Source organism: Nilaparvata lugens, chromosome 5 (assembly GCF_014356525.2).
Source record: "Nilaparvata lugens isolate BPH chromosome 5, ASM1435652v1, whole genome shotgun sequence".
Classification (NCBI taxonomy): Eukaryota; Metazoa; Arthropoda; class Insecta; order Hemiptera; family Delphacidae; genus Nilaparvata; species Nilaparvata lugens.
Window position 1 is genome coordinate 19,314,189 of NC_052508.1, and position 19,320 is coordinate 19,333,508.

At 33.4% G+C, this 19,320-nt stretch overlaps 1 protein-coding gene across 3 annotated transcripts in view; it reads left to right on the top strand.

Moving 5' to 3' along the window:
* The first annotated feature begins 11,386 nt into the window (after positions 1–11,386).
* The window catches only part of LOC120351261 (sodium channel protein Nach-like), a 48,733-nt gene continuing 40,799 nt past the window's right edge, over positions 11,387–19,320 (top strand). For all 3 annotated transcript variants that reach the window (XM_039427836.1, XM_039427834.1, XM_039427835.1), the window contains exons 1-4: positions 11,387–11,586; positions 11,862–12,071; positions 12,551–12,722; positions 14,054–14,202. In XM_039427836.1, coding sequence (XP_039283770.1) covers positions 11,480–11,586; positions 11,862–12,071; positions 12,551–12,722; positions 14,054–14,202 — 638 coding nt within the window. In that variant the 5' untranslated portion in view covers positions 11,387–11,479. The remainder of the gene's footprint in view (positions 11,587–11,861; positions 12,072–12,550; positions 12,723–14,053; positions 14,203–19,320) is intronic.

Genomic DNA, 19,320 nt, shown 5'->3' on the forward strand with positions numbered 1-19,320 from the left:
CTCAGTCAGTACTTTACGATATCAAATCTGATAGTTTCTATTATGAACTGATCGAAAGATAAAATTAAAAAATCAATATCTAATTTTGACAGCTGTGATTTTACAATGTTAAAGTATATTTGAATAGTGAGTATTATCCATACGAAAATCTGCTAGGTAAGAAGGAAGTTTTATACCGGATGTTCCTGGATTTCGCACCCTCGTATTATAATCATTCAATCAATAGCGAACTCGGAACAGAAATCGATTTTAAAACGTTTTGTGAATCAACACCACTGATTGTTGTAGATTGTTCACACCAACCAAGTCATTTGAAATCATCGACAGATGTTCGTATTGAAATGGAATTTTAATAGTGCAGTACCTGCAAATACTTCCGCGTATTGCGTTTTAATTAGCGATCGTGTGATGGGTACACGCCTCTCACGAGCATGGTGAAAGAAGTTCAGTAATTTGTTGATAGAGTGCATCACTGCATGCAATATTATATATAAGGTGTGTACTGCGCCAAATGTAAGCCATTATCAGTTTTACCTTTGAACAGGAACATGTCCTATTCTTTGTGTTCTGATATTTTGGACAAGCCACAAACTCGCTCTATTGGTATCCAGTGTGATCTCGATTCTGATATTTTGGAGATTGAGAACAAAGCTCAAACTCAGTCAGTACTTTACGATATCAAATCTGATAGTTTCTATTATGAACCAAGGAGAAGCAGTACACCAATCCAGAAGTCGGGAGAGGAGGGGCGAGAGGAGGTGGAGGAGCAGAAACGTGAGGAGGAACAGATACGTGAAGAAGCAAGAGGATGGACAAGCAGACGTCTACGAAAATTGCTACGGTTGATCTTCACTGGTTTAAACAAACTTGTAATCAAATTATTGTGAAAGAACTTGCCATAATTGATCAGTTTAATAATTTTGCCGTATTCCATTTCAAATCACCATTTGCAAAGACAGAATTGAGTGCAAAATTGTATAACGATGTAACATGGTTAGAACGTCACTATCATAAAATAAAATGGGAAGATGGAGATTTAGAATACAGGAGTCATTAATACGTGATTACCTTGCAGGTTATGAGAAAATTTTCACAAAAGGAACTGAGAAAGCAAAGTTTTTTAAGTAGATTGCATTCTAACGTACAATGCATACCGGAGGACTTTGTCAAGCCCGATTTCAGCTTTTTCACACTTCGTGGTGTTATGATGCATGTAAGATACTAAATATAGACCCGATGGAAGATGTGCTTTATTCTCTGCTCAACATTATAATTCTTTGATGTTTAAAAATATGTATCAAACAAATAATTTCTTGTGCAAAAACAATCGAATGCAAAGTATGAAATTGGCACCGATGTATACGAATGCGCAGAAAAGAAACTTTGCTCGTTATGGATTCTTCTACAACGGAAAGGAATTACAGTGGTGTTTATTGCTTGCATGCATTGAGACTGCATAAAGCGGTACATGGTTGTCGTCAAATATTAATGAGAAAGACCGTTTAATTACTCTATAATAGTGCCTGCCTATACTTAGTTTTCTTCATTCGCTCAACAAATGGATCTGAGAAAGTGGTTAGCTGCTGACAACCAGTTGGAAGTGAGGTTAAAAAACTGCATAGACTGGTATGATGAGTGTGAAAGTGCAATTAGGAAATCAACTCCTGAAAATTATAGTTTGGTGAAACATTGAAAGACATTTTTCTAAGCACAGTTAATTTGAACGATATAAAAGACTATTTGTGCTATTACCGTCCACATAATTTGTCTATGATAAATTAATTAAAATTAAAGATGAAGTTATGTATTGTTGTAGTGAAATGTGTAAACAAATTTTTAATTCAGATATTTCCTCGAACATTTTGGTTTAGTATCAGTGTAGACTTGATTGAGTGAGGATGCGAGATATGCCCCCCCTCAGACACAACTGTTACAGCTAAGTGCCATTCCTACCTTATCAAGAGATACGCCCCCTCAGACACAACTGTACAGCTAAGTGCACATTCCTACTTATCAATTATAGTTCATAGCTGATCTAGGTCATGCAGTGTTTTAGCTTTGCAAAATTCAAAAAATTAACTCGCTTCTTGATGTCAATTTCATTCAAGTGTAAAAGAACAGTGTAAATAAAATGTGAAATAACAGTGTGATTAGAGTGTGGGAGAACAGTGTAAATAAAATGTGTGAAAGAACGAATAAAATGCAAAATGTTGGAACTGTCCATAACATCATAATATTAAAGGTTTCTACCTAACTGAAAAACATTCTCATGATGAGTTTCTTTGTACCACAGATCTATTGTGATCAAGTTTGTGAGAGCTCCTTTCCTGAAAAGGAGTTACATCTAATTTGGTTTATCTTTGATTTACCTCTCCTTCGATTCTGATACAGGCTATTATTAAGTATTTTTGGTTGAGATGAATTTATCAATAGCTCTATCACTGAATCGAGTCTTCCTCCTCCTCTTCTTCTTCTTCTTCTTCTTCTTCTTCTTCTTCTTCTTCTTCTTCCTCTTCTCTTCTTCTTCTTCTTCTTCTTCTTCTTCTTCTCTTCTTCTTCTTCTTCTTCTTCTTCTTCTTCTTCTTCTCCCTCCTCTTCTTCTTCTTCTTCTTCTTCTTCTTCTTCTCCCTCCTCTTCTTCTTCTTCTTCTCCCTCCTCTTCTTCTTCTTCTTCTTCTCCCTCCTCTTCTTCTTCTTCTCTTCTTCTTCTTCTTCTTCTTCTTCTTCTTCTTCTTCTTCTTCTTCTTCTTCTCCCTCCTCTTCTTCTTCTTCTTCTTCTTCTTCTTCTTCTTCTTCTTCTTCTTCTTCTTCTTCTCCCTCCTCTTCTTCTTCTTCTTCTTCCTCTCCATCACATGTGTGTGCGAGAGAGAGGGAATGAATATGAGGAAGTGAGGAGGGAAGGTGCAACGTCCAGCAGCACGTGTAGTAGAGAAAATGATTGACACTTGTGGCTGGTGGAAGGGGCAACTCTCCGTCAACTATCCACTGCAGGCAGTCAAGGCCAGCACCATTCTTATTCCGATTCGACTTTAGTAGAAACTACTATGATCTAGGAAGAATCAATCTACATGTATGACGTCATTAATTAGTTGTGAGGCCTTAAATTACTCTGAAGTAATAGTAGATATTGATCTGGCCTACTAGTAGTTCTGTGAACAGTAGACCTCACGCAGTATTCTCATCCCCTAGTACCTGATTGAAACTATAGACCTTATGGAAATACAGCAATAGACTGGCTTCTCCACACATCTGTGTAATCACTTGTCAGCTAATTTATGATGAATAATTCTATAGTCTGATTTTCACTCTAATATTGGCGTATGAAGGAGGCTCCTTTTTCCTTTTATATTATCCTTGAAATGAAAAATTTCCAAAAACCTTGTATATACGTCGACGCACAAAGGAACATACCTGTCAAATTTCATGAAAATCTATTACCGCGTTTAGCCGTAAATGCGCAACATTTATAAACATTTAAATATTAGGAGAAATGCCAAACCGTCGACTTGAATCTCAGACCTCACTTCGCTCGGTCAATTGAAGTTCTAGATGAGATACTTTCGCTTCACTTCTATGTTATAACTTAATACCATTTATCGTGCTTCTATAGGCAAACGTTCGTATGGAGAAAGACGGCGGAAAAATCCCTCCCCAGCTGTTTGAATGCTGCGCACAACGGACAGACGTCCGTCTGTCAGCGCATATGTCTGCCTGCAGACGTTTTATTCTTTTTGTCTGTGTGCGTTCAGTTACTGTGTGAGTTCTCTCTCAGTTTCCCATAATAGGCTGCTATCGTTGCATAAACTTCTATAAAATTACATACCGGTAACACTCATGATTCAGGTTGTGTTTATTATTGAACGAGCTTTAGCGAGTTCTCACTTTTGACTTACTAAAGGACAAAATCTTTGTCCGTCTGTTTGTATGTTCTACAATAAATTTAGAAAGAATTGATTAATCAGCTTCAAATTTTGAAAGACGTATTCTTCGAACCTTTCTACAGGTCAAGTTTGTTGGATAAAAAATTACTCACTCCTCCATCCTTTTTTTAGCATATAAAAGTAACATTGAAAGAGCATAAAAAATTATGGTGATTTATCATTATTAGTCGGCTCAAGAATTCATTGCATGCAATTACTACAGTTTTCCCAATCATTCATTCATTCATAACATCAGCTGAGGCTATTTGGGAGCTATCACAGAGAGGGCCGGTTGCACAAAAGCCGGATGAATTTTAATCGTGATTAATTTCACGAGAACCAATCAGAGAAGCTGTCTTTTCAAAAAAAGCCTTCAATGATTGGTTCTCGTGAATTTATTCACGGTTAAAGTTTTACATCAACAAACTGAAAGGAGTTGAGATATCAAAGTGCGGTCTTTGCTAATCCGTTGATGAGCCTGAATAATAAATAAGTTATTTCTAAGTTGAATGCTCATGGAAATTTCATCCATTTTTCTACGTTCTGAAGAATTCACTCTTTCAAGCCAACAAACATATTTCAGAGGTCACCCATTTTCAACTTTGTTATGAGTGTCAAGATATTGGAGTTATCAATCTTGATCGAAAACTCGTCTTTTCAATCGGAACTTCAAGAAAAAAGGCTGAAACTTTGAATTATTTTGAATAACGATAAGAAATCTCTTGATATGGTTTTTATTCTTATGGTCTTATTCCTATAATAAACTACCTAGGCTATTGCTTTATTCTCTAAAAAGGTTTATCAAACTTGAATGCTCAGCATTTCTAAAGCGCACTTTTGTATCGAGATATAACATGAGTTCTCAATTGAATTTTCTAGTGCTATACAGATTAAATAATCTAGATTGAAATTTGGAAAATTCGAAAGAATGGATTGTGCTTTTCTTGAGAATTGTTGGTCCTTGCGGTGCGACTTCAATAAGTATAGGCTACGCTAACAATAAAGTAGTCCGCTGGGTCAGTATAAGCAGTCTGCGGCACTTCAGAATCAAAAAACTCATCTGATGCTGTAAAATTATTTATTTTTTTCCTAATTCAATTTTTCCAATATCTATTGACAATAAACAAAAAGGTATTTCAACTCACTTTAAGCTTTCCAAAACTCCCAAATCAGTGCACGGGAAATTCAGTTTGTTCGGATTTTTTCCCCGCAAAAAGTAGGTCTACCCAGTAACTTAAATATTAAGGGATGTGGAAGTAGAAATCATTATAGAAATAATAATCTATATGTATATAAAAGCGAAATGGCACTCACTCACTGACTGACTGACTCACTCACTCGCAAAACTAAAAATCTACCGGACCAAAAACGTTCAAATTTGGTGAGTATGTTCAGTTGGCCCTTTAGAGGCGCACTAAGAAATCTTTTGGCAATATTTTAACTCTAAGGCTAACTAAACACACATCGATTTTGGTCGTACGATAAAAAATCGAACGACCAAATTCCAATGGTAGCGCAATGAAATGAATGGGTGATTACAAACACATCGATCAACGATTTTTATCGTACGGACGTCGTGTAGTGGTCGTCTCTTGTCTCGACTAAACACGACGTCGTGTGATGGTCGTTCAGTGGTCGTGAATTCAGTGGCGCATGTGATCAAAGCGGCAACTTCATACACATCGAATTTTGTTCATACGATCTTTCATCGAACGTTTGAGTAGAGTGATCATATATATGGCAATTTAAAATAAATAATTTTAATGATACAAGGCCATCTGATCCCAAGACAGCACCGTAATGAGCATGCGCACGTAACATTCCATTCAGTTCTTTAGTTCTAATAAACGTTCTAATAAATTAGTAGTTTTGTGAACAGTAGACCTCGCGCAGTTATTAACCACAGCCTCCTCTAATACTGTCAGAGTAAATTATGTCCTGTCCTGTCGTGACGGCGAGATATTGGTGTGTGGAAAACTAATGGCTGTTTGGGTTGTTGTACCGACAATGTCAATAAATTGTTGTAAACAACTATGCTACTATTATAAAAAGCTTACCGAGTTGAAAGCAGGGAAAATTCGGGATAAATTACTATGCTATTTCGAGTTATCAATTGCATGCCTCATCGAGTGCAATTATAATAGTCCACCCAAAAGCTGATTTTTTACCAAGTTACATTCTGATATTAATTGCATGCAATTTATAATTCACTCGACGGCTCGTTCATGATAAATAAGTCTATAGTCTGATTTTTACTCTAATATTGAATTGAATTGAATCGCTGCCTTTATTAAAAACCTAGGAGTGTTAAGTCCCTCCTATTGGTGTATGAAGGAGGCTACTTTTCCTTATATATTATCCTTGAAATGAAAAGTTTCCATAAACGTCGTATATACGTCGACGCGCAATTTAAAAAGTAACATACCTGTCAAATTCCATGAAAATCAATTAACGCGTTTCGTCGCTAATGCAGAGCATATAAACATGTAAACATATACATAAAGATAAATGCAAAGCCGTCGACTTGAACCTTAGACCTCACTTCCCTCGGTCAATAAATTAATAATTCAGATCTACTATATAGATTGCAAGCACCAATTTATATAGTGACTGCACTATGTGACGTTTATCAAAATTTCGTTTTATTTTGTATTTTATATTTTGGTCTTTCATTTTCACTTCATCATTACGATCGACTTTAACTCTTTCCAATGCATTAGAACACGAAAGTACCTATTACAACTGCTCTTACTGAATCAAATAAGAGAAAAAACAAGGATAGATGATCTAGAATACAACAGTTTTCGATACCAAATACGAATAATAAATAATAAAATTTTCACTTAATACAAGATGGTATACAACAACATTATCTAACTGACATCCATTGGATTTCAGTGAAAAGAGTCATTTTCAATTAAACCCTAGATTTCCAGGCATTTAGGCATTCGCGGTTACGCTCAGTCATCAAAAGCTGTGATTTCGCAAAACTACGTCAATTATTCCAGATTTCTTTACAATAGCTTCCAGTATTGGCTCCAGAGGACAGTGCTACTTCATTTGACATCCGCGTTATTCATATGGGAGTGCATTATATAAACTTGTCGCGTCGTCACCATCATGAATGATTATAAAGTATGTAACGTCAGTGTTAAGAAATATGTGAAAATATGTTAATAATATAGAAATACGCTGTAAAAAATTTTCTAGCGTATCTCCGGCGAAACATTTGAGTCCTCTCAAAATAAAATATCTATATCCTAGCTGAGAAAATGCTATCTTCAAGTATCTCAATTCCTTCCATTCAAACCAGTGTATTTCAACTGGTTTGAAATTATTAATAAAATAAAATAAAGTTATGACTGTCAAGTAAAACCTTCAAGCGCCGTTGAGCAGGCTATTATTAATATTGTATGCTTACATTGTAATCATGTATATAATATAATTATATATATATATATATTTTTTTTTGGTCATATTCAACTCTGATCCCTAAGCTATCTTCAAGTAGTTATCACAATTGCTTTTATCCAAACCACTATTATTCACTATCTGATTTATTTCGACTCCTCTCTGCACACACACGAATCATCCACGCAGGGTTTATATCTATTAAATTATTGTAACACTATTAATTTGTAAATATACTTTTCTTGAAGAATAAAAAGACATGAATTATTGGAAAAGACTATTGAAAAGATTATTGAAATTATTGGAGAGAAAAAACAGAAATATAATTAAAAACGCTGGAGGAACGCGAATTTTTGACGTAACTTTGACGAAATATTGGAGTTCTCTCATCACAAAATCTTATGACCCCAGCTGAACCACTGTACGTAACTTGAAAGTTTTCTTTCAGCCTGCTCTCGGAAAAAGCAAGAAATGTTGGAAAACGTACATTTGGGGCATATATTTGACGTTACTTCAAATTCCTTCGGAAGTTTAAATTTCTACACCCATTTTCTGATCATTTCGTTCTCGGTTGAATAAACGCAGACAAATTTAGTAGACTCGCAGAAAAACACTAAAATACCTCCGATTTTTTCGTATCTTGGGCATTATCTCGAAGTCTTTCTAATATACCTAACAGTTTCATACCAAATATGAAATTTTTTACAAAATATGAACATTATGTATTCTTTTTTCCTCAAAAAAAAATTATAAAACACTGGAATATCGCCTATTTTGGTTGTAACTTTGGGATATTTTTTGAAATTTGTCCTTAGTATTCCCCTAGAGGGCCAACTGAACATTGAACTTCATGGTTTCGAATCTTAGTTTTGTTGATGAGTGAGTGAGTTCTATTTCGCTTTCTTATATACAGAAGAAGATAGTAGAAAACACATTTTGCGTAGTCAAAATGTCGAATTCTAAAGCTGCGTTTACACCAAAGTTATTAACAAAATGTTTATTTCTCCGTCCTTATAGATTGTATTAGATTGAACATAACTTATCGTACACATGATGAACATATGTGTTTGTCAAGTTCCGTTCAATCCAATAGGATCTATAAGGACGGAAAAATGAGCATTTTGTTAATAACTTTGGTGTAAACGCAGCTCTGGAAACCACGAGACTACAAAATATGCACAGGAGTCTACGGTTAACTACTACTAGCACTTGTTATGTGCCAATTCAGCACTATATAGCTATTAAAAATGAAAATTTAAAGTTTTTTCCTTCAAAACAACACTATAAACAGTTCTTTATCTTTTTTGAATAATTTGTTATGAATTATCAAAGTTGTAGTAATTTTTGAAACACTCTGTATAGCCTCGAAAATTCCTTCTCTGATGACGGTGATAACGCAAAATGTGGGAGCTGGACGTTCGAATAAAATTCGATGCGTTTGAAGTTGCCGCTTTGATCACATGCGCCACTGTATTCACGACCACTACACGGCAGTCGTATATAGTCGTGGCTAGAGACGGCTGGTACATGACGTCCGTACGATAAAAATCGTTGATCGACGTGTTTGTAATCTGATCACCCATTCATTCCATTGCGCCAATATACTGAACGTTCGATTTTTCATCTTACGACCAAAATCGATGTGTTTGAAAAGCTGATTTTGTTTGAACGTCCAGCTTTCCATCGGCTTCACCACCACATAGCAAAAAGATGGCAAACAGCTGATGCGAATCATTAAAAATGCACGATCACGATCAAAATCGTTATAAAATCGATGTGTCTGAAATCTACTTCAAGTTTTGGTCGTACGATAAAAATTCGAACGACCTTTTATCGAACGACCAAAGTCGTTGTGTGTGTAGGTAGCCTAAGGGTGGTTTTTTAAGGGCTTAAAGTTCGTCTAGCCATATCCGTTTAGCCAGACGTTTAGTCTGGACCCCCGACTGGATCGTCCTAACATATGATAACAATGCTCAAATGAAAAATGCAGGTGAGCGAAGCGAGTCATTCTTGGACGATCCAGTCGGGGGTCCAGGGGGCGGAGCCCCCTGGCTAGACGGATATGGCGAGCGAAGCGAGCCTGACGGCTAGTATAATATGTTTGTAGTTTGTTAATATTCTCAGTAGAGGTGGGTGGGGGTGGTAAAATGAAAACTACAACATTTGTGAGAGAATAGGATTTTATAGGATTATTGTCTAGAGAATTTCAGTTTATTTAAAACATTCAGGTAGCCTAGTATAGCTGAATTTTCATATTTGATAATTTTGAACTATATCAGGTAACCTGTGCTTGGCAAAGGTCTGTTTGAAGCACAGATCGGTTGAATCTAGATTTATAGTTCCATGCCAATATTGAAACTATTATATTAAATTGAACAACTGTAATAATTTACAATAGAAAAACGATTTGATTGCTGAGCTTACTTAAACTTTGTGTGACAAATCAAGTAAATTTGTTTTAACTATTCAAATGATAATTAATTAACAAAATGAAAATAGGTCTATAACCATCCTTGGCTAATTAAGAATCGTTATGCAATATTTCAAATTAATTACCTAGTTGAGTAGTTCAGACGCATTTGAGTAGTTATGATCAGTGCTTAATTTGTAAATTTTGAGGTGCCGGAACTCTGGCTGGCCCGACTACCGGGGGGGGGGGGGTAAGGAATACCCCCCAGTGGAAGGGGGTCCGGGGTACCCCCGGAAAAATTCTCTAAAATTTAGCCTTAAAACCTAGTTTCAAGTCTGTTTTCAATTATTTTAATTTTTTAATAAGTTTAACGTGAAACAAATAAAGATTTGATCAAATTAAATGATAAAGGATAACACTTTAAATTGCCAGAAACTGCAACTACGTTCCGGTACGTTCCGGTCGCCCTGGGAGGTACCATCAGAACGCCGTTCCGGTGCGTTCCGGCACAAATTAAGCTCTGGTTATGATGCATATCAATAATATATTTCGAATCCCGTACATGTTTTAGCCAGCTCCTTCCTGTATCTGTAGTATGAATATAGAATGTGATGAGTTATATAGTTAGGAGAGGAATAGTAAAATAGAGGATAAAACCATTGAATTTCAATGCCACTTCAGATATTCTACGGTATCTATGATACCACTCTCGAGCAAAGTAGTACCTAAACAAAACTGGAAACTTGACGAATTGGAAACCTGATGATCTGTAAGTAGGCCTACAACCATCCTTGATGAATAAATAATTTATGTGCGAAATTTCTAGTTAATTAGATAAATAATCAAGCAGAAACCACCTCGTTATCAGTCAGACCAGCGAATGAGTTTGGTGTGATGGACGCAAGACAACTCTACTCCCTAGAAACTATTTGCAGACTACACAAAAACTCAGAAAGCTTTAAAAACAGAAACCACTGTCACAACACAAGAAATAGAAGCCTTCTTATCAAGAACGTGGTGGCTGAGAAGGCAACATACCAACGACACTTCAACCACCTAGCACAAAAACTCCACAATTTACTTCCTGTACACATAAAGATAATAGAAAACTCAAGAAAATTTGAATGCGCTGTTAGAAATTGGATCACAACAACCGGAAGACATAATATGGAAAACATAATTTCGAACAATATGTGAGCTCACTTACCCGATGTATTCCCCCACTCTAAATTTAATGTATTACTACTACACCTGCTCTAGAACATGGGTTTCCCATACTTGAGTATAGGTCAATTTCCGAAAAAAATGCAATTTATTCTTATTTGTAGTGGATTTCATATTATAATTATTTTATTTTTGAATATTATGTACATTTTATTGATTAGATTGTTCATTTGTATATAAATGGAGATAAAATTTATCATTATAATCATTATTATAAATAGTTCAGACTTGATGATACGTCATTCGTTCATTTCCTATCCCTTACACATGATTGTGTAAAAGCCGTTTCTTTATAATATTATAGATTCCTATTTACGTGCTCTGTATCCCTCCACTCTATAACAGACTCATTACCTATTGGATGTGATTGAATTCTACATATTTTTCCAGAATTTGATATAGCATAGAGACGTAGAAATGAAGAGAATATATTTCTTTATTACGATGGCGGTAACTATATAACTGGCTCCATTTTGTTTTTTAGATTACAAGTTCACTGATACAACTATCTTGTAATGAGGCTTCTTGAAGTTTTGAAAAAAGTTGCAATTGAATTTTGTTCGCATACCTCTCTACATGGAATGCAATATACTGTTGAACCTCGAAGAGCGCTCATTGAAAGGTAACTATAGCTGCTAGCAGATCACAAATAGGCTATTGAGTACCGTATTTGAATTGTCTCCATTGGTCCATATCATCAAGAATTCAATCTATTCTCAAGTATTATAATGCAGTAGGCTATTTTTATATTAAAGCAGATGTAAAATACGATAAATAATGACCATTTATCAAAAGCCTTACACTACTAAACGGCATTTGCACATTTTTAGAGAGCTGTTTTATTATTATTTCTGAGTCGGAATTTCGGTTTTGTGTGAACAAATACATATTTTTTAGATTATTCTGGAGACTGGCTATATTTGGAGCATTAGTCGGCTCAGTGTTGAGTTTCCGAGCAATATGCAATGCAAAGTATTTCCAGTCACAAGTCATTACCTCCATTGTGGCTACCAGCTATCCCACCTTTACGCTTGAACAGCCAGCCATAACAATTTGCAACGCCAACAGGGCATTCAAATCATCTGCGGATCGTTTCTTCAAGACGATGTGAGTACCGTAGGTAAGAGTTATTTGATTTTCTCCTTTTTTATAATTAGAAATTATCCTGAAAATCAATCAGAATTCATATTCCGGTTTTTCTTAATAGGCCTATCTTACTTTTGTTTTGTTAAGTTACTCAGTCTAGTGTGTTTGCCACGTATATATAATTGTCTTCAATTCACTTCCTAAATTGGCTACTTTTATTCCAATGCTATTATTTTCAATACCCTACAACAACATTGAAAAATGAGGAGCAATTCATGAGGCCTATTAGGAATATTTGAGAGACGTCATAGGACTTATTTGAAAAGCCATAGGCTTCTATCATATTAATACATGAATGTAATATTTTCCCATTATATGGGTTTACAAGGCTTCACAATGAGCATTACTGACATCAATTTATTCTTGAAACCCTTAAAAAATTATTTAAAAAATTTATTCTTGAAGATTCTAATTCAATTACCTGGCTTACATTTTTCTAGGAATTTTCATGACGAAAGCGAGAAGGAAGAACTTCAACATTCGCTTCCCAAATTAATTGAACATTTTTCCATCCCAAACATAAGACAAGCGATCTCTGATAGGCACATGATCATGAAGTGGACTGATTACCTTCAGAACAATGGTTGGACTTTAAATGAATTTATGCTTTACGTAAGTTGACAATGAATGATTATGATGTAAAGTGGTAATAACTTTCACATCTCAATTATAACTTGCCACTATACAACCTGGTACAGTGAAGCTTATTGGAAATTTCAGTAATAATTCAGGCTGAAGTGAACATTCCTAAATTCCAGTTAATTTAAAACATAAGTTGAATAGTATATTCCGAATGAAAAAAGTTGAGACTTGGCCCTTCTCTCAACGAAACAGCATCAAGCATCATATATTGCTAAATTGAGTAAGATTGATACGGTACTGCTTTCTCGAATTTATTATCCAATCACATACGTTGGATATTCTATATTACAGGATAAGTGATAAAAAAGTCTCAAAGTTGAAGGGTTGAAAAGAAATAAGTAGTTCTTGGCGAAATTGGAAATTTGAAATATTATGTTTATATTTTTAATATTTATTAACTCCATGATAATCATTGGACGTATACAGTCCCCATCCTATGCCCACCGGCGGAGGGCCACTATAGAGTTTGATACTAAAATGTGGGTAACCATTCAAATAAATTATAGACCTTTTTCCAAAACTTTCTAATACACTATTGCTGAAAAACTTGATCCTATAAAACTAATAATGACTGTACGCATCTTTGTTGTCCTTTGAACTTTTAAAGTTAAATCTTTTTTTTTACAGTAAATCTACTCATTCTTAAGATAAATAGAATTTGATAAGAATAAAATTGTAAATTGTGTCACCTTTTCGTTTTCATCACAGTTACTCTGAAACTAAATTGACTCAAAATAACCATCAGGAATATTGCTGATGAGACTTTTTTGCTTTATTTTGAACATTTTAAAATTTTTCTACAAAATATTTCGGACTTCTAAAATCTGGGAGAGAAATAATACAAGGAGTATCCTTAGTTTCTCTCCTGGTCTGTGCTTACTTGTAAAAAAAATAGAAAAAATTGTTCTACGAGCCAATTGAATTGATAATTAGTCAAGAGGACATTTTGTGAAAGAGGTACCTACTTACTTTCAATTCAATAATTTACAATTTGATATTTTTTGACATAAAAAGTTAGGCTTCTAATCAAAAAAAGTTTTGTTTTTGATCGTTCGTATTATACAGATTGCGTATAAAATTTAGAGAATTATTTGAATTTATGAAAAAATCATAATTCTTTTTGCGGGAACTCTGCGAAGCGTTTCTATAAAGGTTGTAAAATTACAAAAAAGACCACACAATTAACGCTATATAGCAATACCATTAGAAAATAATTTGTAAAAATATTGAGAATTATTCAATCAATTATGATATGATATGCGTAAATATCACCTTTTCAACATTTTATTTATATTTTTTAGCTCTCTCAGAAATGTTCTGATATGATAGTTGGGTGCACTATTGGGATGACAGAGGTTGACTGTTCAGATATTGTCAGTACGACGAGGACTGGTCTTGGGTTTTGCTGTTCTGTTGCTTATATGCAGAATAGAGATGCTCTATTAGTACGGTAAGTGGATGTGTTTCACGTCCAAAGGAATTCATAGTATGTTTTTCAATTTTGAAACTTTATTTTGATATTTCTTCAAGATTATATCTATCAACCTTATCAATTTGGTTTCAATTTGACGAGATGAGCGATACTTTCATGTACGGTACTCAATAATCCATGTTCATTTAAAACTACATATGAATATTTAATATATAATATGATTATATAGATAGCAAAAATGTTTTATCAGTATCAATCTAGGATATCTATTATGTACTATCCATGTATGACAGGTAATATAATGTTACATTAACATTGATATTATTATAACTTTTTTTTATTTGAGGTATAGGCCTATAGCCCAGTCAACAAAGTGATATAGAGGGAAAAGTTTGGAAGACAATTTTTGACCCCGCAGTTCTGTTTAGGGTAGTGAGGAGGTAAACATATCAAAAGTCCCCACCCCTACCCCCTGTGCCAAGTGGGTGGGGGTGGTTCAAAGGTACCATTTTTTGGTTTCTCGCATATAACTCGAAAATTATGCATTTTACAGACATGACTAATCTATGAGAAATTGAAGCTTACATGATTTCCTACAATATTGAATGAACAACTTTTCCTATACCTCTTCCACTTTTCGAGATATCCGCTCTAAAAGATGTGATCTTTTTGAAAAAACACATTTTCCTTCAATTTTTTGCCATTTTTGCTCTTATAACTTTTTGAATATCGATGGGAAAATTCCATGCCGATCATGAGCTTATAGAACATCAAATTCTCTTCAATTTGATGTATGATTTCACAAGTTTACGCACATCCCCACGACTGTTGCAGCAGCTTAAGTTATGAGTGTGAGATCTTCAGTTATGCAAAAAATAGACCAATTGACAAAGGAATTTGGAGAGAATGTTTTGAACACAATTTTTGACTTCGCAGCTTTGTTGATACCAGTTAGGGGGTAGTAGGGGTAAAGTGAGAGTTCTGAAGAAAAGCTGGAGAAATGCTGGCTCAAAGCTGGCTCAAATCTACCCCAAAGCTGATTCTTGGGTTCTAACCTTGCCCAATCCAATGTAATCTGAACTAATTCAACCTAGCCATACCCCTAATCTCACAATAAATCTTAAATGAAGATCCCCATTCCCACTTTTTTTGGAAAAACTAGATCCAGCTTTTTTTTATTTCTCGAATAACTAAGAAACCGTTAATTTTACAAAAAAATTACAAGAATAACTTTTTCCAGTAAATCTAATTACGAATCCATTGACACCCCATCTGTCAAGATTGAACAGAAAATAAGGATCAGTCCCACTCATGGGAAAAGTAGATCCAGCTTTTTTCAATTTCTCGAATAACTAAGAAACCGTTAATTTTACAAAAAAATTACAGGAATAACTTTTTCCAGTAAATCTAATTACAAATGCATTGACACCCCATTTGCCAAGATTGAACAGAAAATAAGGATCTTATGGAAATAGTAGATCCAATTTCTTGAATAACTAAGAAACTGTTAAAAAGCTACAAGAATAATTTTTTTCAGTAAATCCATTTGTCAAGGGATCAGTCTAACCTAACTCAACTTTTTCTGAAACTGAGCAACAAGCACACAGAATCTCTAATGATATTTTTATGTTGAGACCCTTTCTTAAGGAACACCAACCTCAGCACTAACCCCCCCCCCCCCTGTGGGGGGGTGACCCTCTGTCTTCAACCAGCTGAGTTTGAACTACTTGAAAACTCACCTCAGGTTTTATTGAGAAGAAAAAATATATGATAAAAATGTATAAGAAAGAAGTCAAGTCGGATATATTACTTGTTGATCAGAGTGTACATCTTGATGAAATTTTTGATTAAATCAGGAATATATTGTGCTTGCGACAAAATACATTATTTTGGAATAGGTCTCAACTCTGGGAAAATTCGTTGAACTACCAAGAGAAAGGATTATTGGTTCCTCAAGTAGCAGCTGATCAGAAAAAAGCTCTCCATAGTCTGTTGAAAACATAAGAAAGTATGAGCAAATAAAAAACATAATATTCCATCAGCTGCTCCTATTTCCTTTCATGATGTTATTACAACACAAGACAAACCTATTGAATATTGATAGATCACAAGTGAATTCTAAAGTTGTCAATTCAGATAGAAATTAAATCGAGTTACATGTTAGTTTACATCCAAATCTTCATCCCCAACCTGTTGGTTTCAAGCTAAAATCAAAGAAAGAAATCATATAATGGTAGTCAATAATCAAAGCGATTGAATAAACTCTATTCAGATTTATGCAAATTCACATTAAAATGATTCCACTCTAATATTTATGATTGTAGTGTTTAGGACATGTGAAATCAGCCACAATAAATGTTATACTATTATGAATGGACTCTTATGTATGAATGGACTTCCATGGAAGAATGAATCAGTGGATTGGCTGCTTTTACACTTTTGGATAAGTGAAACGAATTGTAAGTGACAGGCTATGCCAAAAATTCCAGAATAAGCAAGAGATCCATGGATACCAGTGTCATCAAATTCAGAATCAACTTATTTTAGAATTTATTCTTCAATTGCATCAAGCAAAATCAAGAATAACATGATCACTGCTAATTTGATAGCTGTCAACGGGAAATATTAATTGCCAAAGAATAAAGTTGAGGTTGACTTTTAAGCCCCGCCCAATATTCTACAAAATCAGACAATCAGATCGCTTCAATCAGACTATTATTCCACAGAACACATCCAACAAATCAATTAATGATTTGAAAGATTTGACTCAATAATTTTCATGCCAAGTTGTGGCCTAATCTCAAAAACTATAATAACAATTTTGATAGAATTTAGATTATGAATGTTTCACAAAAATAATCTTATCTTTTAATTCCCTTAGCGAAGCATGGGTGCCCTGCTAGTGTATTATATGCATATTGATGCAAGTGGAATATGCTTGAAACAACACAATATAAGTAGGATACATAGCTGTATGTTATGGTTGAGTTGAAAGCCACTGATCAATTCCATCGGTTTTTTTTTACGTTCAGTAAAAATCCTGATCACAGATTAGTGATAACAGATGAACCACAGAATGGAAAGTCAGCTAGTATCCTGCCGCCATAATCCGCCATCTTGAAAGAAAGTGTAACATTGTAATACAGCAGTAGTTTTAATTTCTAACAAGATGATGCAGTCATGTGTCGTGGTCTTGGTGCACTCAAATCTTGGTTAGATTGATACCTTCCATTCTGTGTGTATTCTGTGGCTGAACGGTTGCTCATAAGTCATGACTGATAGATGTTTCCTCTTTTGATCATATTTTGTAAACAGAACTAGAACTTAACCTATTTCATTGTAATCAATTAAAATGAAAGACCATCAGGTGATTGGAGTAGTTTGAAATGCTTTGTAAAATATTTTAAATGTTATTGAATTTATGTAATCATGCATTTCTCTGCACCCAAATACATTATAATGGAGTCCATTATTTGTAAACAATCTTGTATTCAACCATGTCTGTTTATGTTCAGCTGCTCTATTTGAGTTCTTTTCCATTGGTGGAAAATTAAGATTAACTGATCAGTGAATGAACCGGATATGACCAGTATATTTTTTTTCTTATCAGTTAGACCAAATACCTTGAATAGGTATAAACGCACAATCCCTATGCCTTCCCAATGCTAGCTCTTACTTGAAATTGAAGGTTCCATTGAGGTATTTTAGTGCAAGATATTATATAATATATATTTTTTGTAATATTATAGATCACAAAAATCTTCAAGATCTTTAGTATGTAATCATCTTCAAGGCTGTCCCCTTAATGGCCAATTTCAATTCCAAATAATCTAGCATAGAGTTGCATTTGAGTCTATACATTGTTCAACAACAAAACAGTACTTCCTTCAGAGCCACGTTCACTCACCGATCTCATCGTTCACTCACCGATCAGTGGCTTTGAACTCAACCATTGTGTTCTGTTTACGTTCACTATCAAAGTTTTGGTATACATTTTTTGGACTCCTCTGTTTTTATTGATGAGCGAAGTGAGGTCTAAGATTCAAGTCGACGGTTTGGCATTTCTCTTAATGTTTAAATGTTTAAATGTTTAATGTTTAAATGTTTAAATGTTTAAATGTTTAAATGTTTGAATGTTTAAATGTTTAAATGTTTAAATGTTTAAATGTTTAAATGTTTAAATGTTTAAATGTTTAAATGTTTAAATGTTTAAATGTTTAAATGTTTAAATGTTTAAATGTTTAAATGTTTAAATGTTTAAATGTTTAAATGTTTAAATGTTTAAATATTTAAATAATTAAATGTTCAAATGTTTGAATGTTTAAATATTTAAATAATTAAATGTTTAAATGTTTAAATGTTTAAATGTTTAAATGTTTAAATGTTTAAATGTTTAAATGTTGAAATGCTCAAATGTTTAATGTTTAAATGTTGAAATTTTAAATGTTTAAATGTTTAAATATTTAAATGTTCAAATGTGTAAATGTTCAAATGTTTGAATGTTTAATGTTTAAATGTTTAAATGTTTAAATGTTTAAATGTTTAAATGTTTAAATGTTTAAATGTTTAAATGTTTAAATGTTTAATGTTTAAATGTTTAAATGTTTAAATGTTTAAATGTTTAAATGTTTAAATGTTTAATTTTAAATGTTTAAATGTTTAAATGTTTAAATGTTTAAATGTTTAAATGTTTAATGTTTAAATGTTTAAATGTTTAAATGTTTAAATGTTTAAATGTTTAATGTTTAAATGTTTAAATGTTTTTATGTTTAAATGTTGAAATGTTTAAATGTTTAAATGTTTAAATGTTTAAATGTTTAAATGTTTAAATGTTTAAATGTTTGAATGTTTAAATGTTTAAATGTTTAAATGTTTAAATGTTTAAATGTTTAAAGTTTAAATGTTTAAATGTTTAATGTTTAAATGTTTATGTTTAAATGTTTAAATGTTTAATGTTTAAATGTTTAAATGTTTAATGTTTAAATGTTTAATGTTTAATGTTTAAATGTTAAATGTTTAAATGTTAAATTTTAAATGTTTAAATGTTTAAATGTTTAAATGTTTAAATGATTAAATGTTTAAATGTTTAAATGTTTAAATGTTTAACTGTTTAAATGTTTAAATTTTCTTAATTGT